Source organism: Tinamus guttatus, unplaced genomic scaffold, assembly GCF_059628265.1.
Source record: "Tinamus guttatus ecotype Peru unplaced genomic scaffold, ASM5962826v1 Tinamus_guttatus_pri_ptg000492l, whole genome shotgun sequence".
Lineage (NCBI taxonomy): Eukaryota > Metazoa > Chordata > Aves > Tinamiformes > Tinamidae > Tinamus > Tinamus guttatus.
The window spans coordinates 658,020-679,873 of NW_028289026.1; the positions used below are offsets into that span (position 1 = coordinate 658,020).

The 21,854-nt window shown below is 39.4% G+C and overlaps 1 protein-coding gene across 1 annotated transcript in view; it reads right to left on the minus strand.

Annotated features, from left to right (window-relative positions):
* The window catches only part of EIF3H (eukaryotic translation initiation factor 3 subunit H), a 72,654-nt gene extending 52,328 nt beyond the window's left edge, over positions 1-20,326 (minus strand). Inside the window, exons 1-2 of the mRNA XM_088533297.1 lie at positions 20,177-20,326; positions 6,628-6,784 (exon numbers count right to left, since the gene is read on the minus strand). Coding sequence (XP_088389423.1) covers positions 6,628-6,784; positions 20,177-20,299 — 280 coding nt within the window. The 5' untranslated portion in view covers positions 20,300-20,326. The remainder of the gene's footprint in view (positions 1-6,627; positions 6,785-20,176) is intronic.
* Between the last annotated feature and the right edge of the window lie 1,528 nt (positions 20,327-21,854).

Below are 21,854 nucleotides of genomic sequence, written 5' to 3' on the forward strand. Positions count from 1 at the left end.
GTTATTTCCTTCAAACCCAGTGGTAGCCTGAAGATACTTAGGCTCCTGAAAGGTAGAAAAGCAGTAAGAACCCCAGTTTGCTAAGAGGAGAGCAAGCTATTTATCTACCGGGATGTCTATCATATGTTACAGCAATTGCCTGGAAGAAAAAAAAAATCATCTTAAAATACAAATGGTTACATGCAGGATTATTTTCTGAAATAAAGCAAAATTCAAATGCTCAGTAAAATACTATGGAGTAGTCCGGAAAAAAAAATGCCAGCAAGTTTCACCTTTGCCGTATGTTTGCAGTAACATCACTTCATAAACCAATAATACAAGAGCTAAAGGAATTATTTCACAGTTTCTACTTTTAATAGAAATTAGCATACAGGATATCGTTAACCATAATATTTCCACAACTTAATGATAAAATGTAAATATGAGGTCATTTGTGTCTGCCTGATTTAAAATGTTTTTTTATTAAGTTCTCACATTTGTCCAAAACTGAACAAATAATACATGAAATTGATTTGTAAAAATCAAATAATCTTCAGATTCTTTGCAATTTGTCATCAATGACTGGAAAAACTTTAAAATACTTAAGGTAAATAACCTGTACATGTTTTCTCCGTTAAAAACAGCATAAGATTGGGCATTTTCCAATCACTATTACAAATTACCATATGGATATAAATTCAGAGACTAAGGACTGAAGTCAAAGTACACATAAAATACATGAATGTACTTTTATTGTTTAATTGCTTAACTTCTGTACATTCCAATTTCTTTAGTCAGAGCTCCGCTGATTGCATTGGCAACAAAAATCAAATTAGGAATAGCTTATTTCTAATGTTTTACCCAAATTGCAGGAAAAAAAAAAAAAGGCTTTGGTTTTGCTGATTATGTAAAAATTAATGAGTTTCGGCAAGAGTTATATAACAACACAAAATAACCATATAGCAAACGAAACAATCCTACATGACTAGTACACAGAATACAGCTAAGCCCGAACACAAATCCACAAAATAAAAGTCTGCTAGTTTCAAGTTCAAAACCAGCGCATAGTGAAAGAGTTTAATGAAAAATGTAGCTGGATATAGTCTTCTGGCTCATTCCAATGCTGCCAGAAAGTATTAACATACAGAAACTACCATTCGTTTTATTCACTTAAACTAGGTTCTTCCATAACTTCTATTTTACTATTACTAAATGATTATTCTCAAGCACAACTTTCAATACATTTTGGCATGGTTATAACAAGCAAAAAGTTTAAATATCCATGTATATGGATATCTGTGTATAAAATCAAATGAACACTCTGGTTGAATTTGTCAGAATCTAGGCAGCCATAAACGTTGTCATGTTTAAAATTACCTCATGACTTTTTTCCTTGAATATGTTTTCTTTGGAAAAAAAAAGATAAAAGATGGTGCTTAAAAGCAAATTACATTAATTCTTTTCACTGAAAAAAAATTAAGGGAACGGCATTCAAATAAAACTTCAACATCTCTACTGCTTTAAAGAGTAAAAGTATTTCTCTGCTTTGATTCTAAAATAACTTGAAATATATATACAAACACCACTTTAAAGCACCGAACCTAGAGTAAAAATTGACTAAAAAAATCCAGCAGTGTAATAAACAAAATATTTAAGGAGTTTCAGGTAATACTATCAAGAAAAGGGGCGGTTTTCTCTGTGATTTTTAAGTCTGCACAATCTGACAGGACACAGCCCCATCACAAGTGCCACCTCTGTTAAACCGGGGTTCAAGGGGGGCCCCGCAAGGCAGCGGGAGCAGCTCTGCCCCGCACAGCTTCTGCCGCAAACGCATCCCCCGAAGCCACGCCGCCTCCGAGGCTGATTTAAGGAAGAAGGGGCGAGCCGTTACAGCTGTATTTAATTGGACGCGCTTTTCTTTTCAACACGTTTGAGGGTATCGCTTGCAGGGAGCAGCACCCGCCGCCCCTCAGCACGTCCCGCTGCGCGCGCCCGTGCGCTGGGCAGCGCTGCCCCCTGGCGGCCGCTCCGCGCGCGCCCTCGCCGCCTCGGGAGCGCCGCAGCGAGGGCAGGCGGCACAAACCGCCCTCGCTACCGCCCCTGAGGTAACCGAGAACACTAATTACCGGTCCAGCAGTCAGAAACACTTCTGGAACGCTCTCAAATTAATCACAAAGAAAAAAGTATCTAAAACATACAAGACTGGAACAGTCTACTGCTTATTTTTTAAGCAATGACCACCTGCGTTCCTCCATGATGATCTTCAGAATCCCCTCTATAAAGTAACCCTCCTTAGGTCTAAAAAGTAGTTCACAAATTCCTTCTGCCCCAGTGATAAAGAAAAATCCATCCTACAACTCAAAATTATTCATACAAACCACGCAGGCTCAGATCTGGCTTGCAAAATTTTGCCAGTACTTTGCCAGCAGAAGAAAAAATCTATACTACCAGAATATAACCTTCTTCCTAAAACAACACAGGAACTCATAAATAAATAATAAAACCATTTGGGAGATTTGGATGAATGCATCACACTTGGGGCCAGAAACCAGGTTTGGATCTAGGAGCTCTAGGGCCATTTGTTTGTGTCCCTAGTGAAACAAAACTTTAATTCCGTATGACTGCATTTTTCTGTTATCTCATAAACATTCCCTTTTCCCCCCAGACATCCGTCCCTTTCCATGTGGACCAGCTCCCACACCGCAGTGAGGAGACTCCCTCAGCTAAAAGTTGCTCCTGCCTCACAGCGCATCCAGGTTCCTTCCTGCAGCCACACCGGAAAAACAAGACCTGTGGCTACCGTGACAACCCTTGAATATTATTATGACTAGTTTTAAAATAAGGAGGAAGGAAAACAGAAAACGTACCCTTACTATTTTAAAGGGAAACAGCAGTGATTTGGTGACATCAGGGCTGTTACGGCAATACTACCCTAAGAAATTTTCATCCTTCACTTAGGCCAGTTACTCCCCATAACTACGTCCGCGCCTCTCGGGAGATGCTGGTTTGCTCATGAAGCGGTTTCAAGCTGCCTAGGGATTTGGCAGCAAGCCGAAGGGGCTGCCTCCCCTATGCCAGGGCACGCTGCCTCCACAAGGCTGTTCGTGGCGCCTGCGCTATTAAGGGAGCAAAAGAAAAAAACGTATCTTTAGAAACCAGCAACCTTTTGGTAATAAATTAAGTTTTCCAAGCAAGTTTCTTTTAGCTGTCAGAAGCCTCTGCTGCTATAAGGATCACGTATTACCCATCACTGCACTGTAATACTGCAAAAAAGACTCTGGAGTATAAACCACTGCTTGATGAGAAGCCCTGGAAAAGGGCTATACTACAAGGTGCTATTTCTCCATAAGCGACTGATTCCTATTTAGCCTCAGTGAAGAAAATAGTGCAATACTTTCACAAACAACACTCACCCTGTTATTTTTAGTTGTTACAGATTGATGATACAATCAAACATAAACTATAGCTGGTAAGGAAGCAAAAAAAATCACTGAAGAGGCAAAAGAGAAAAGGCTTCATCTTTTTATTCGCTGTATTTCACATGGAATCCAATGAAAACTCATAGTTATAAAAGAAAAAAAAGTTAAAACCATTTAGACCTTTTTTTTGATATGTAATTATGCAATTGTCTTGATGTTTCTATGGGCATGGTTACCATAATAATTTTTTATTCTGGCTTCAAAAGGAAGGAATTTAAACATACAAGGTTGGAATAAAAATCTATTTCAAATGACTTATCAAAATTAGACCTCGCACATCACCTACAGTGAATTATAAAATGTGCACTACATGTATAATCTGTACCTTTTGCTCTCCATGAAAGAAGCATACTTTGCCTTTAAACAGGAAGAAAAGCTACCAAATCAATAGCAGAACAGAAGAACAATGAAGTGCAAAGGGCTAAACTTAACCTTTCCCTCAGAGACACCACTTATATTCAAGCATAATACATCTATTTCCCAGGAAGAAAATACACCTAATGTGTGATCTCAAAGCAGAAGAAAGTCCACTTATTCTGTAGACTCTGACTGAAAGAAAGAAAAACTGAGGTCAGACAAAAACTTTGAAGTACGCTACGTGAAAGCAATCCTCAGAAATCGAACCTCACAGAGACAAGCCTGGGAACGGCATCATCTCACAGAAACGCTCTAACGAAAAATCCTTACAGTAGAAATCTGATTCTTCCTGAAGGAAAGGTCAATCCATCAGGGAAAAAAATAAAAAATAAAAATGGAATCTGAAAATGTCTCAAAATGTCTGTGTTTTTGAAAATTAAATGTAAAAGCGCTAGTCATTTACGAGTTCAGTACTAACAGGGAAACAAAGGTATTTCAAAGTAAATGCCTGAACACGAGTCTGGAGAACAGCCCCAACATTTTCCAACTTTCTTGCAGAAGCATCTTGTGCCAGACACTCAAAATATACTCCAGTTAAGCAATTTTCCTCCACTAGCTCACACGTCATCAACCAACCTTCACCTAGAGCTTTCTAACACACAACTGGGTTGAATGAAATTATACCCAGAATATATTATGCAGGCCATCATAAGTGCACAAGACTTTCCTGAGAAGAAAATCTTGCCAAAAAATTATACTTCATTTAAAATAAAAAAGTAACATTGTGACATCATAAGAAGAACTTTCTAAAAAGCAGAAAAACACCTGTGAGTTCACAAAAGTTAAGATAATCCTCCTAGATTTATGAAATGAATCATTGGAAGCTTAAAAAACAACAACAAAAAAACCTCTCATGTTTTATGTAGTTTGTAGAAGCAGCCTGGTCCAAATTTAACTCTTTTTACAATAAAAGAACAAGTATTTTTTAAACCCCAAAAAACATTTTTGAGGGAATTCCACTGAGACAAATACTTAATGCTTACATTAGCTCAGGCACTAGCAATAAGAGACAAAACGTCAACATAACAAAAGCATATCTGAAGAAATGGTTATTGCTAACAACATTTTTAAGTCCATCTTTATCAAGTTAATAAATGTCGTAATGTTAAATGTCATACTATTTAAATAGTTATTTAAAGAATTAAAATAACTGCATCTTCTTACCCCCTCAAAAACGTGTTTTATATTACAAGATTTCCTCTAAGGAAATCATTAACTTAAATGTCTCTTGCCAATTACCCAGCAATTCATTCACTCAAACTTTACCTTCCTATAGGTAAGCTTAATTTTCATAACAGTGATGATTTCACTTCTCTGACATCACAATTTGTTATTAGACAAGTGAATGCTGCAGAATTAAAGTGCTCAAGTTCACAATTAACATCAGCTACTTGGTCCCTATAAATCTGAAGACTACTGATCCAAACTACCTCCATCAAATCAAGACGACAAGGTAACAAACATCTTTCAGGTTGTTCCTAGTACTCTTGCAAAATGATGCAGAGGGAGTTTTCTCTTTACTGTATTCATTTTTTTTTCCAGAGCAGATAAGGAGTTTGCCAAGGAATAACCCAACAGTAATTTCTCCCTGCTTCCTCCTGTCAAGAAGAAAGCAGCCATGCAATGGTCCCCACATTAGTCCAAGATCAAGTATGACTCAAGTATTTTAAGAAGCATTCCTTGTAGGCCAAAAGCTTACACTGGGATTCTCCCCAACCCAAAATCTTGGGCAAGGGGCGGGGGGGAAAGAGAGAGAGAGACAATATAATTCTGACCAAAGACAGGAAAAATTAAACTTTCCAGGTAGAGGCAGCACTGAAATGCAGGTATCCTACTTCTTTCCTTCCATATATTTAGGCCTAAACCTGTGCAAATATATGAATGTACAAGACTTGGAGGACAGGATGTGCCTTGTTTCAATTCTTTTTTAGCATTCTGAATTTTAAGCCTCTGGCAGATAAGAAGTTTCTGTTTCCTCTTGCACAAGCAAAAGTGCACCTGAAAATTTCCTAACACTCATAACAGTGCTGTTCAGTATAACTGTGACAGACTCAGTTTTAACTCTGAATAGAGTTTGATGCTCTTTTGTATGTCTGTAGCACAGCACCAGAAAGCTGACAAGAGAAGGCATTGAGGTGTGTAAAGTTCACAGGCACAGTAGCCATCATGTGGTTTGAGGAATCCTTCATGGAAATGCACAAAAAGATCATCCATACTTCAGGTAAACAGTGCCTCAAACTTGCAGAGATCTGCTTTCCAGCTTTTCAAAGAATACTTAATACACATGAACCCCCAGGGAGTAATCTGTATGCACTACCACATATACATACATATACACATATCCACACATGAATGTACACACAAACATGCACACATATATAAATATTCACATGAAGCCATTTTCATAAAAAACTTTTTAAAGCCTACATGAATTGGTTGGAATACATGAATAGGTCTACATGAATAGGTTGGAAGCTAATGCAACTTCCACTGTGGACAATCTTACTCTAAAGTAAGTGTGACCATATCACGTAATATTTATCCCTCCAAATTTCCTCATATACACAAGATTCAAGACAATGGCATTTAAAAGAACACATTTATACTTTGAGTCAAATAAAAGACTCTCTGATGACATCTAAAATTCAAGTCACTTGGGAGAGAGAGGGGAGCAGGAAGGGACAGACATACGGACTTTTTTGCACATAGGACAACTTCGTAATCTCAGGTTCTGCACAGTTCCAAATGTTACCTTCATCAAAGTCCGCATCATCTTCTGTATGTTGTGGGAAAGGAAAACAATTTGTGATTTCAAGTCTGTCATCCACCACAAGTCCCAGCAGCACTCCTTGGACCACTTCATTCCCCTGTCCTTCTTCTTGGTAATGTTTAATGATCTTTAATACAACCTAAAGCACAGAAGCAAGAAATCCGTATTAAGCAACTTTTTTTTTTTAAACACAATTTTAAAACTCCAGATTTATAGTTTAAGGGTTCTCTAAATTAAACCAAGCAAGCTACTGACTAAAACACCAGCAATTTTAATACAGCCTAAAGAAGAAAAGGCCATTCTAAAATTACAGGGAAATAAAAAAGACCATTAAACAAGCAGTCAAAACACAGTTCTCAACCAATTTTCTGAAACATCCTTCTAAAATGAAATATTGATCTTTTCTTCTGTACGTTGTTGCTGTAACTGTTAAAAGCTCTCTTACGGGGGCAATAAGCTCCCTCCTGGGGGAGACATGACACAGGAAACACTACCAAAACACCTTAAAACCAGCTATGCAGAAAGTTGTAGTAATTTTTTAAAACGTAAAAGATCCATCTACTTTCAGTTGCATTAACTTTTAAGGTTACATCCTGGTGCAGTTTTATGTCAGATGGTAACGCTTTTTTTTATGATGTAAAGTAGTATTTTTCCAAAGGATATTTAAAATTATGAAACAATGACAGCACAAAGAGCAGCACAAACAAGGAGCATTTTTTTTAATCTTTAATGATATATTTCTCTCTTGTTCTCCTAAATCTGAATTCTGCAATGATCTGCAATTCTCATAAGATCATACTGTAAGTACAAGTAGCGTAACGGGAAAAACAACCATTCAAATATAGCCCAATAACCACCAAAAATGCTTTACACTCAACTTTTTTTGTTGTTATTAATAAAAAGGATCAGAAACACTAACCATCGACTGGAGAAAAATAACACTAGGTATATTTCTATTCTTTACTACATATAATGCATTTAAAATTGACATGAATTTGACATGAACCACCAATTTTAAATATATTGTATGTAATGAAGAATGGAAATAAAGTGCCACAATAAAACTAAGAATTTTTTTTTAAAAAAAACATTATAAACATTATTCATTCTTAGGGCAAAGTGGGAAAAGAACTTCATGGATAGCCCAGGAAAAAAAAGAAATGTAGAAAAGAAATTCAGCAGTTTTCAAACCTTAACCTGACTACTTTGACAGATATTACCCAGAGAGATACAGACTTCACAGACTGAATTTAGAGATTGACTGATTCGGTATATTGAATTTAGATAAGCTGACAAGTGTTGTTTTTGTTACCCTCCTCATACTCCTGTAAAGTATCTCATGATCTTCAGGTTTAAAACAACTTTTTTAAACTTCATACCTATTAACAAGTTGCAGAAGCTAAGGCTGTGTGTAAAATACATTAGCTACAGCTACTGAAAACATGTATGAAAAAATAAATGAAGACATTGAGAAACGATTCCAATGACACCTCATTCTTCTTCTCACTGAAGTGAGAGTTCTGGAGTTTTATTTAGCATATAACACTCAAACCATTAGTACAGCAGGATCTTGAACTTGGACTGAAAAGCCTGCCATCAAAATACAAGTCTATAACAAAACATGCCCTGGCATTTTGCATTTTAGTATTAAAATAGACCTTCAGATGTCGAGCAGAGCTACCTCTTTAGTGGTGGCAAGGAGACCAGTTTCAGACGCTGGCACATCACTCCTTTCAGTCATCCTCCTTTGCACCAGGCAAATGTAACCGCTATGCCCATGCCAATGCCAAGGCAGTTCCCGATTTCACTGCTTAAACCAATGCTTGATGAGTGAAGAAACTACGAAAATAAGCACTGACCTACACACTTCCCCAGCAGGCTTGTCAAGTAACAGAACAAAAGCAGAACACATTTATTTTCAGACCAATAAAGTATTTTGATACTTCATAGCTTTAAATAACACAACACAGAGTATTATCAATCTTTTTTTCCAAACGACAAATAAAGGAATATCCTGAAGAAATCTGAATTGGCACCATAATAACCTGCCTTTCATCCAACGCCAATACACTTTTCCAAATACTATTTTCAGTTCCCATCCACTGATCCTTTCATTAACAACACATACTGCCCCTTTGTACTAACTGTAACTGTTTTCAATACTCTTAGACCCATTAGGGGTAAGATAAGATCATTGCTAAACCATTGCTACATGAAGTTAACACCAACAGAAAATGCATTTCAACAATGAATCACATCTTTGGTATAAGTGTATTTCTGGCCATAAAGAAAAGTTATGTACACAAGTAGAAACTGAAGCAGTTAATATGACTCAGGGTAAAAAAAAAAAAAAAAAAAACACTTTTTTTGTAAAGGAAGCTTACTTAATTCTGATACCTCATAATGCACGTCATTAATGTTGTCAGTTATTCATTTTAAAGCAACTTTTCTGAGGTAAACACTGCTGCTAATAGGTATGCCATTCATACATCCATAATATCCTTATTTTCCTTTCTTCTTTCTCTTTTTTAATAGTAATGCTACTCTCTTTATGCTACTTTACAAAGGCTGTTCAAAAAAGAATACACAACACTAAATCTCAAGACTCCCCCAGCCTTGTAAATTTAGTCTTCAAAATACCAAAGCAATTCAATCACTTGAAGTAGCCACTTGCCAAATTTAAAGGCCATTAATCCTCAGTTAGCAAAAATGCCTGTATTTCAGCAGTGTTTCTAATCTTCAAAGCACCGTTCAAACATCAGCAGTGAAGTCATCCTACAAAACAGAACCATTCCAAAACTGTTACAGTGATCAAAGACACCTCCCTGCTGAGGTAAAATCCCTAATTTGAAACTTTGGTTACACTCTGATAGCGTGATTATTAATTTAAGAAGTTTATATCTCATGATTGAAGCACCTCTAACACCAACTGGCAGCTGAAATGCTGCAGGCCTTTTGGGGGATCCCAAGGACATTCAGCTCCAGCACCACGAATACGCCACGATGCCTGTTCCCGTGCTTGTCTGAAAGGAAGCAATGCTGCACCAGGCTCTAGAGATTCACATGTAGTTGTGTGCAGACAGATGAAAACACCACCAAATAGCAGATTTCCAGCACTCGCGTTGTATTTTGTCTTTGCGATGCAATGTGCATTCAGAGAGCGCTTGTTGCATGGTGTAACAAGCAGACTTACTTCCTTAAATTCTGTATTTATATGTTTTGAACGCCTAACAGTTACCCCACCAAGAAATGAGGAGCCCCACATTGCCAGCATGTGCACAGGAAGAGCAGAGAGCGTAAGAAATACCCCGTTATGCAGCCACTTGCAAATCAACCCTAACTGACAAGGGCAACAAACACAGGAGGTGCCAACGTATCCACAAGCCACATTTTTTAATGCTGCTGAAACTCTGATCAATGTTTATCTTGGCAGAAAAAGCCCTTGAAAACTATTAGTCAGTAGTATCTGACATTTTGAATGCATGCTATCGCCCTTCCAGAGTCTTCTCTATGTGAATTCTTACACCTCAAATAGCAGGTTTTTGCATTTAAACCTGACAGCATGAATGGCAATTTCACTCACATTCCTAGCACAGCAAAAAATCAGATGAGAGCACTGTATTTTTGCAGGCAAATAGATCTCAAATACCACAGCTAACAGCTCCACATGCAAGTGAGCCTGAATGGTTCCAAACCAACCACAATCAAGACATCTCTCAAAAGTATTAAAAACACAGATATGGTACCTTTGCAAAAACAGAATGAGGTAATCTGCCTAATTTCCAAATGAATACAGAATTAAATATCTCTAATTTTGCGGACCTGCCCGGCACAAGGCGAATGAGTTTCAGCACAGCCCAGGCTGCAGTCACCACTGATGAAGTGCGGAGGGAAGAAGCTAATTAGCTCCTGCAGAGCAACTCGAGAAATGAAATTAAGGACAAAGTTCTGAAATCCCCAGATAAGTGTGAAACAGCACAGTTCCTAAAGACTTGAAAAATATGAGAAAATTAGAACAGGATACAGGGAAACATGGATAAAGTTAACATTTTTGAACAGTTCCAGATGATGTTTTTACATGCCATAGATAAGTGCTTATCCTCCACACACAAAAGACGAGCTCTGGAAGCTCACCAAGCAAGAACTTTCCTTGAGCTCATTTGTCTCCTGGCTACAGCACCTCTTGAAAAAAGCAGTAAAAAAAGTCTCTCAACTTTCCTGCCAACACAATAGGAATTCGGAAGCAAGTTTAAGGTACCATTGCAGCAATTAAGAGTAAGAAAATATATGTCTACTACAGATACCTCTCTCTTCCGGATGATTAAGGAGACAGATATTTACAGAACTGCAGAATCACAGAGTAATTGAGGCTGGAAGGGACCTTTGGAAATCATCTAGTCCACCCCCTGCACAAGCAGGGGCACCTAGAGCATGTGGCAGAGGGCCACATCCAGGTGGGTTTTGAAGATCTCCAGAGAAGCAGACTCCCAAACATCTCTGGGCAACCTGCTCTAGTGCTCTGTCATCCTCCTAATGAAGAACCTTTTCCTCAAATTCTGATAAACTTCCTCTCCTTCAGTTTCTGGCTGTTGCCTCTTGTCCTACCACTGGCCACCACTGAAAAGAGTCTGGCTCCCTCCTCTTAACACCTCCCCTTATGGATTTATACACGTATTCTACATAGAATAGACAAAGAAATGCTACTTACTCAGCATAGACCACAGAAATTCTCTTCTGAAAGGCAACATCAGATGGATACCTGATGGGCAGGTCAATTCCCTCATCTTGCAGACGTGACCCTTCATAACACAGGGCCGCCACAACAGCACAAAGTGGCGCCACACGGTAACTCAAGGCTACTAAAAACAACCTCAAGTTTTATACATTGTAATACTCTTTAGAACTGTGACAAAGCCTCAATTCACTTAAATTCTTATCCTAGGCTACTTGGAGAGATTTTTAAATTCCCCTTTGATTCTCTTACAGATTTTTTTGTGGGGGGGTGATCATTCCTGACATGAAGAATGTTTAAAGACCTCCTCTTTTTAAATTTAAAAACCACACCAGCAATTATAAGGCACCTGAGGAATCTACACAGTTTTTCTGTATGACCTCCTGATTCATGGGATTTATAACAATTCCATATTTTCCTGTGATTTTTTACAGGACAAAGAAGGTGTTAACATACCTGGAAGTACAGATCTTTACGCTAGATCACACATTCTTAATTGTCCATAAAGACCACTTCTACAGAGAAGCTAGAGCAGAGATCACATTGGCAGATGTTGACTACATTAAGATTTTTGGCAACTGTAGAAAAATAAGTAGAAAACCATTGGGTTCCTGGGGCCAGTTCAAAGTTTTGCTGGCTGTTCACAGATGTAAATGATTTGTTTTCGTAAAGCAGCTTCTCAGGGCACAATAATGAAGTTTGATGCTGTACTTTTAAAGCTGGGCTGTTTTGAAACTGAACATTTTGATAAAATAGTGACATATTCCTGAGAATACTGCCAATCAGAAACAAGGAAGATAAACTGAAGCTGAATTAAAGGAATAAATAAGCTATCAAATATATATAACAAGGTATGTATTTGGATTGTTTTAAGAGCAAGTATTTCAAAAATTTCTCCAAGGACGCTTTGTATCTACCAGCTATCTATCAAGAGGAGAGAGTTCTGAATATTAGGAAAAAAAAAAAACATACGTGCTTTAAGTAGAAATTACTTCTGAGATGCTGCGATTCAAAAGCTCAAAGATTTCCCTTCAAGCAGGCAGGGAACTCACTCCAATAACAGAAATTTCTTTGCAGCACATATAGCCTGTGTACAACTACAAACACCCCAAAATTTTCAGTACAGGTGGCTGTTCACACAGTGCAAGTCCTGGCCCACTCAGGACACTGCCAGCTGATTCACACAAGTGCACCACGCTTACACACACATCTATATATGGGTTCGTTTCTCATTCCTCCCATTTTTGGGATACTTTAAAAGGTACAGGCATTTAAAATACATAATTTAGGCTGGGCAGTAGGAGGGAAACAAGCCACTCCCAACTTAAATTTTCATGCTCATGTCTACTTTTATGTAGCAGATCATTATTTAACATCTAGAACCAATGCTGGTAAACACAGTTATCTAGAAGACTCAATTTTTTTGCTACTTTTTAGCCAGTCGGAATTTGGGTTTAATAACCTGAATAGTACAAGCATTAAGCCTGTTTCTGTAGGAATGTAGCATTGGAAATTGAGACTCCTGGTTTTTGGTTAAAGATGGCTAAAGGTCTTCCATAGGCTCTGTTTCATGTGTTGTTGGTACCATGAAACATGTTTAAAGTCATCTATTTCTGTCTAAGTGAGATGCTTGACGTTACGAAGGGAAGTTAAATGTGAACTGCAAAGCACTGAAAAGGTCATTAAGCAGCGGAGAAAAGCAAAGTTTATTTAAAAGAAATACAGGAAAAGAGTTTTAGTAGACCGATCTTCTCTTGCATTTTGTCCCACATCATTTTCTTTTTAGACTGCTCAGCCATCCAGGTTAATGACTATCTCCTTTCTGTCTGCAAGTCATTGGTATGCCATTACCTCAGTATAAGTAAGGAGTGCACCATTACAGTTGTGTGTTTAAATTCTCCCTTGCCTTATTCACACTGGTATGATGCAATACCAAGTCTCATAACAATTTTCACAGTAGGGAGATTCATGCTGATTTCCATGGAAACCAGCAAGACCCCAGGCACAGGTAACCAACTTCCTCGGAGAAGCAGTTCCAACACGACCCTGGGATCTGGCTGTGCAAGCAGTGGGCACTACATGTTATTACCACACGGTTCGGAGGCAGCAATGGGGCTGTAGTAAGATTAAGGTCCAAAATCTCGTGAGATACAAGTGGGACAGAGCATTTCACCAGTACTTCCTAGCGGATTACTTCTATTGCACAAACCTCACACACCTCTAGTATCTTCAAGCATTTGGACAATTTTATATATAAAATAAAATTTACATTTATTATTTTTAGCGTCAATACATAATCGTTACTTCAAGAATGAAAACTCAAGAACATACTTTAGCACACGGCTTATGGAAGTTATACAGACATTAAAGGCAGGGACAGTTTGAACAATCTTCACTTGGTTCACAGAAGTCTTATACTTGGTCATTGACTCCATGTTAAAATATGCTGTATGAATTCATAAAGTATCAGCATTCAAATATTCACAGCTCATATAGAGGTATAACAGCATCTGTGATTAAGAGGATACTCTTTCTGCACCACCTTTAGCTGATTAATATAAAAATATTTAAAGGTGAGAGGCCAAGCAATAGTGGATATCAAAGAGCCTGTTTTCTCATACTGTGCAGAATTCAGATGTTTTGAGGCTGACGTGCTGTGAAGACAGTCACCCATACTTACCTGTCCTTCAAATAAAATAGGGCAGAACGAGATGAATGAGGGAGGGGACAAGCTTTCTTGGGGGGGAGAGGTGGAGGAGAGGAGTGTCTCATTGCCAAGGGGCCCTGATCTTCTTTGGAGACCATAACCTACCCACCAGAACTGAAGAATTCCCCCTGCTAGAGCAGCGCATGTGCTATATATTCCACACATAAACATGTCTTTGCGTTAAAATAATTACTTTCTCATGCATTCACTATATGCCTACAAGTAGCCACTAAAATCCCTACTGGACATGATCGCCATTTTACTCATTTATAATCTTCTATGTAACAGGTTTTTTTTTTTTTTTTTTCCTCCACACTTAGGCATTCATCCTTTCTGGCAAATGCGAAAAAGGGTTGAGGAAGGAAAGCAATCATCCTAGTAACAGGCAGGGCAGTCCTGAAAACACAGAATGGAGTGAGTCTCAGTTTTCCTGCTGACTTAAAGTATTAAACTGAAGTAAAGCAATTAAGTCACTCCTGGTAACATCAACTTTCTCATCTTTAAAACAGAGATAAGACCTACATTTGTACCAGCATCTGAGGATGCACATATGAAATCCACTTGCTAAAGTGTAAAGTTTCTAAAGCATATTAATACATATATACATTAATAACTCATGTAATGATATCATTTAACATGCGGCAATGTAATCTGTTTGTTATGTAATATTAACACTACCTGAAGGTTGGCAGGGAAAAACATGCTAAAACCTGAGGGAGCACAGAAAGATTAATAGAAAAAATTATGGCAACAATAAGAAATTTGTTTCATAATCTGAAGATTAGAAAAGAATATATTATTTTCTTCCAAGGTGCCTCTGATGAATTTAAAAGATGGAAGAAATAAATAAATAACTCCACACGCTCCTATGGAATGATGGGGTATAAAAGCTGCTCATGTTGTATGTACTACAAAGTAACATGAAGACTGAAGGAGTACATTTAGCATTTGCGTGAGCAAGAGGACCAACCCAGCAATTGCCACCTCTCCCTGCTGAGTCAAATTAATCATGCAAAAGAAGAGATGAGGTCATGTTGTCGATGCAAGATTCTGAATGTTTTACTACTTTAATTATCAAAAGATATTTGGAGGAAAAAATCTTTTCCTTGGTATTACAACAGCCATACATGTACCAAAGAGCTTGATTTACTCCTTTCAACAGCTCTGCATACATAATTGCAATGCTGGAGACCAGTTTGATATGCACACAAGAAGAACACAAAATAATGAGAAGTTTAACTGTTAATGACAGTAGCACAGAGGGCAGCACATTCGCTCGAAGTATTTTCCCATTCAAGTCTTGAAGCATAGCACTGTTCAACACATTTAAACCAATCCACATTTAGATTAACTCCTTTTGTCAGCACACCAGCTTCACAGCACCAAGCGATACCAGATGTTTGAGTTTTAAATGCCCCACCAGAGTATACTTACCGTGACACTTAGTAGATGCTGAGCGCACTAATGAACTCTTTCAAATAATTTAAAATAGCAAGTGTACCTGCTTCCCATTGACAAGAAACACTGAAAATTTAATCCCACTTTACCTGTTTTAAGTTGAAATGAAAATGTCTATATTTAAGAGAATTGAGTTTCTATATCAAGAATATAGTTTAGAACTAAAAATCATTAAAAAAATAAAGGAAATGTACTTCCCATTACTCCAGAGCTGAAAGAATTCTATATTATGAAGAAATAGGGAGAGGAAAAAAAAAAAAAAAAAAAAACAATTTGTGGTGTAAGATGGGGTCACTATACTTGGGTCACTACTTGCACTGCTATTTGTACTACTGTTACTCTAATTATGTACAAAGACAACCTGTGAAATCAAAGGAGTTGGACACTGCAGGAAGTCTTCTGTCCTAACTGAAATCCTATGAACTGCCACATTCCCCTGACATTTCACTATGCCTGAAAAATGGAGATGGAATCTGTTTACAGAGGTTCTTTCCCCTTAGACTTATTAATACCCCTCAGGCCCTTGTCTTCTGGATGTGAGCACAGATTACCTGTCAATAGCCCACATCCAGCCTGCACTGACCCAATTTGTTGCATCTGAAGACCAATATGAAGCCTTTATATAGTATCCATCTTATACAAACTGCTTCCATTTTCACCCCAGTTCAATATCCGCAGACAAAACAAGTTAGCACTCAAATTCTCACACTAACTCTCAGGGCCAACATAACCTCTATATTTTTAGAGAAACAGGTAAGGAAAAGTCAAAATGACTGCAGGTCTATTTAAAATTCCACTCAGGCTCCATATGAGGACAAATAAAAAATACAACCTGGTGCATATTTTACACCCAGATCCCATTCTGCAGCTGGGCAACACCAAGCAACTGTCTGGATTGCGGGATACATAACAGCCACGATACACACTCATCTCTGGACACCCCTGCAAAATCTTTGAAAAGGGCAAGGAAAGAGGAGGGGAAGAAGCCAAGGGTAGGCAGAATCTTCACAACTCACTGTATTAAATTTGTAGCACCTGCTGCTACTTCCTCAAGGTGTCTGGTCACAAGAATATCTCTTTCAACTTCTAATTAATGCCTCATTAAATGCTATTAATTGCAAAAACAGCTGGCCTTAGTTATGACCAGATAAGGAAGAATATGCAAAGTTCCAGGGCTGATAACAAACCAAAGTATTTTTTGGCCTTCAGATTTCAGATTTCTTCAGAGTTCTACTTAACTTTATGTCCTCAAGGGCAGAAGTGACCATAGAGCAAACTTAAAGAAACTGTATTTCTTTTAAAACAACCCCAATACAGGTTGAGGTGACCATGTCAATCAGATGCACATGTAACACATAATGCGAGGTACTAAGCCAGAGGAATCACAAGCCTATATCCTTACATACGAGTAAGTGAGGAAAACTTACATACGCGTAGAGAGTTACAGCGCAAGTTCTTCCACCTGTACTTTCAAAGCTGCTGCTGATTTCAGTAAACTTAAAAGACACAGCTCTCCTGATGAAACAAGTTCCTACAGAATTCATGCAAACAGATCAGCAATGAGAGACTATTAGAAGAGCAGGCTCACTTATCTTCCAGAAATGCAGAAAGAGCTTTAAGAACGTATAAGCTTTATTTACGTCCAGAAGAAGCCTACTATAAAAGCAAGCTGTAGGAACTATGTATTTATATGCATATATATATATGTATGTGTGTATATATATATATATATATATATATAAAAGAAAAAGAGAAAGGAGGAAAAAAAGACCGTATTTATACATTGCAAGCATCATTTGTTTCTCTATGGTTACTGCAAACAGGCACTCAGAAGCAGCATTTTAAAATTTATCCTAAGAACTCCAGAAGGTAGCAAAAGTTCTTTCAACTTTGCTGGAAAAAAAAGTTGATGTACAAGTATACAGATATACTGATTTTTCCTCTCCTTTCTGTGACTACTAAATATTTTTCATACTGCAAATGCAAGAAACCTATGTCCACATTTAATACCAGAAGCATTTTATAAATTAGCATTCAGGGACTTCATTCAAGTTACTACTTGTCTACAATACAAGACAATCCTCCCCAAACTCCAAAACTCCAAGTTTTGGTGCTGTAATTTTGTAGACTACTCTTAAAAAAAAAAAAAAAATTATTAACATATATATACATGCTATATTGAGATAGATATATATAAAAAAGCCTTTTTCCTCTGCTTTCTGCCATGATAGTGCTTTTTAAATTTATTCTCAAGGAGTTAAACCTGAAACAAAATTGCACTTGATCTAAATCCAAATTGCACCATTATGTAATAAAATAAGGTTCATGTAAGAAAAAAGTTAACAAGTCTGCTTGTACTGAATTTATCTGGATGCCAACAAAGTAATATTGCACCATTATCTATTATATTTTAAGCTAACATACATTTTAAACTTGTCTTTGTTATTAATGCTATTGCCTTTTATTTTTTCTGTTCCTCTTAAATAATAGGCTTTTTGGAATTCTTGTCACATTGCAGCTGAGCATATGTGTGACTGATCATAGTATGCACTGTAAAAACAATCTTTTATCACTGGTGTGCTTGTATTCAGAAAAGCAGCTGTATTTCAGGTACAGCATTTGTGTTTTACAATAAAACTCAGTAAATTTTTCTTAAAAAATATTAAGTTAGAGATTACTATTCATTAACACCAACTAAATCAAAAGGATACTAGCTAAGAACATTCATCTATTCTCCTGAAGGAAAAAGAAGTAGAACTCAGGTCCAAAACAGCATAATTTCCACTTGTCACTGTTTAGCTACGCAGATGCAAATAAAACCACCATTATGCATCAGTTTGTGCATTTGAAAGGGGCCAATGTCTCTGTTATGGGACTGCCTGCAGATGGCAGAGGATGAGGGACAGGCAGACACAGCTCGAGATTGGAAAAGGAAAGACACTTAGCAGAATGCAAGGAATCAGAAGACTATGACATTCCCCATGCCAAAGGAAAAAAAAAAAAAAAAAAAAAAAAAAAACCACAGGGAGGAAGGGAGGAGGGGAGGTGCTTCCAACAGACAAGGCATCTGTGGAACAGAACAGACCACTGACTCCCCAGATTGATACCAAAAATTCAGCAGTTACATTATCTTATAAAGCCAAAAAACTTATGCTGAAGTTTCTGTTTTCTGCAAGGAAGCTTGTGAACCATGCCTGAATAACATACAAGGACATGGGGAAAAAAAATGCATAAAAGAAAAAGTACTCAGAGGCATTTGTTAGACCTCTAGGAGCAGGTCACTGGGGCTACAGACAGCTGGCTTGAGTGAACAGCACTTCACATAGGGCACCTGAGCGTTTTGAAACTCCTGTTCTCCTCGTGTTCCCTGTTTTATTAATAGAGGAACAAAAGGAAAGCAGTTCAACAGGTAGTGTTTGAGAATCCATCCAGAATCCACAGAAGGAAAATAATCATTTTAAACCAACAGAAATGAGACCACAGGACCAACCTGTGTCGTCTATTAACCATTTTCTTTGGCAAGACTTCCTCAAGCTTGTTTAACAAAAAGCCATGTGCCCCTATGCACGTGGCTGCTGCCCACTTACAAGAGCAGCTTTTTAGAGCTACATCTTGTAACTTTCTAATTTTTACTCCTCCTTTAAAGAGACACTTGATGCAATTGGAGTCCAAACACACCCACGGTCAAACAGAACCCTGGAGGAACTCTCAATAATTATGCAGTCTCCTTCCAATCACAAGCCCCCGTTCACACAAATAAGTTACTTTTCCCCTACAGAAACACTTAGCATGCTAGATAACTTCAGGAGAGTGACCACTGCTTGCTCGGTCACTTTCTTTCTCTCTCTCTCTATATATATATACATATACACACATACATATATGTATGTATACTTAGATACACACATGGATTCTCCTTCACACTTCAACTGCACAACGCTCCAAAGAAACTCAGCAAACACAGTAAGGAAGTGCGAAGCAACCCTTCTGCCCCTAAAACCCTTAAGCAACTATTTATTTACCGATAATTATTTCTCAATAAAAAGTACACCAACTGCTCAATCATTTCAAGGGCAGAAATACTACTTGAGTATTACTGACTGTACAAGACACTAGCAAGGCACAAAGGCAGCAGCAAAGTCAAGGGCACTCTTCCATTCAAGGTCTAAGCAAACAGCCTCCACTGAGACAACTTTATTGGCTGCTAAGGCCATTTACTTACTGTCTGCTGAGCCTCCCTACTTTTCTGTTTTACTTCTTACGAAGTCAGTGCTGCCTGCATCTACAAACATAACGGAGCAGGCAAGAAGCACAACTGAGAGGAAAATTCGGCCTGCTCCCCATATCCTACACCTCTGCAGCTTCCCGTGGCCTGAGGTGTGGAGGGTGGCGCAGAAACGCAGCACGTTTCAGCAGCAGGGTGGAAGAGGAGGAAATTCTGGAGCATCAACCCGCCGCCTTCGCCCCGGCGGCCTCCGCGGGGCTGAGCACAGGGCCCGGGAGCTCGGGGGAGGAGAAAGGAAAGAGCCGCTCGGGTGGCAGACCCGGGCCTTGGCCGGGGCTCCCGCCGGCCCCACGCGGCGCGGCGCGGCGCGGCGCGGCCCAGCCCGCCTCGGCGCGGCCCCGGCGCTCACCAGCCCGTCGATCTGCACTTGCTTGACGGCAGCGTCGGCCGTGGCGGCCGCGGCCTTGGCTTTGCCCTTGGCGGCGCCGAACCCGCCGCCGGCCCCACCGGAGCCCTCCTTGCGAGACGCCATCTTGCCTCCCGCGCCGGCCGGAAAGAGAAAAGCGAAACACCGGAAGCGAGCGCGAGGCCCCGGCGGCGCGCGGGGAAAGGCGTCCGGGCGGAAACGCGCGCCCCGCGGCGACGCATGCGCGATGCGGGCTGGCGGGAGGCGGCTCTGACTCCTGGCTCTGGGGCGGGGCTGGGGGGCGGCGCGGGGAATGAACGGCGGCTCCTGCTCTGCTTCATGTATACAGTACATGAGCATACACATATATAATATCTAACGCATGGGTGTTATATATGGTATTTCAATCTCCACCTCGTGTGTTGAAAAGTGAAATTGGTTTTGGGGGGAGGTTGACGTATCCACCGCCCCCAGGTCCTCCAGACGCCACATCCATGAAAACACAAACCTGGAAAAGCACCAGTGTAGCCGACACCGACTTCAAACCGCAGGAAGGAAGCGGATTAGCTAATATCACGAGCTGGTGTTTGCTGCTCTTGCAGGACACCAGCCCGGACATTGGGGCTGGAAGAAGTGCGAGGACAGGAGCTAGCCCAGGGCCGGCACCCACCTGGCAAATCCTGTCCCCAGCCCCTCACTCCACAGACTGCAGGCACGGCAGGAAGCCTGGCCGCCTCGCTGAGCAATGAGCACCTCGCTATACACATTAAGCAGGATGAATCTCACTTCAATTTCCCTTTGGGGAAACACATTGCAGAGACTGAGGTGCAAGTTCAGAATTAGGAGTCCTTGAGGCCACGACTGCCCAAGGAGAATGGAGGGTGCAGCAGGACTAGGACGCTCTTCCCAAGGGCAGGACTTGCAGAGAGGCTGATGCAATCGCCCCAACGCGTTTCAGGGTGCAGCCTTTGGGCCATGAGCTCGGCCGACACGTAGGTGCTGTAAGCTCAGGTCTGACCCTCCACAGGCTCCCGCAGCCCGCACGGGGCTCCCGCTGGCGCTGCCTTTTGAAGCTTTTCTAGAGAGCAAAGTTCCTGATGTGTATGCACATGATACTCAGATTTCATTTACAAATATAACCAGATAGCTTTAATTAAAGAAAACTAAGGCTAGGAAAAAATAATATGGTAATACAGTGGTTTGCAACATAGACTCCTGGGGAATTGTGGATTACTTCAAAGAAGTTGGTGAAAGGTGCTTGAAAAGGCAAAACATGCCTTCTGTCAGTAAATGCACCGGGCTTCACCACAGGCAAATCCTTAGGGATTTGAAAACTAAAAAGGATTGAAAACCCCTGGGATAACTCAACTGTGATTCATTACTCCTGCCTATCAGTCTTGAACACAAGTGCCATGGAAAAAAAAAAAAAAAACCCACAGCATAGGATATGAGCATTTTCAAAGAGGTTGCTGTGAGCACCAAAAATAGCCCTATTATAGGGGCTGTCATAAGGATCACATTACTTAATGGACTGCCAAAAAAAAAAAAAAACAGTCAATTTGGTTAATTATGATTAATATAAATAATGAAACACAATCATCAGATCACTGAAAGTCAAGAGACCGTAAGTAGAGAATTTTAGCATTAAAATCACTGAATTCATGGAGAGAAGAACGTACAA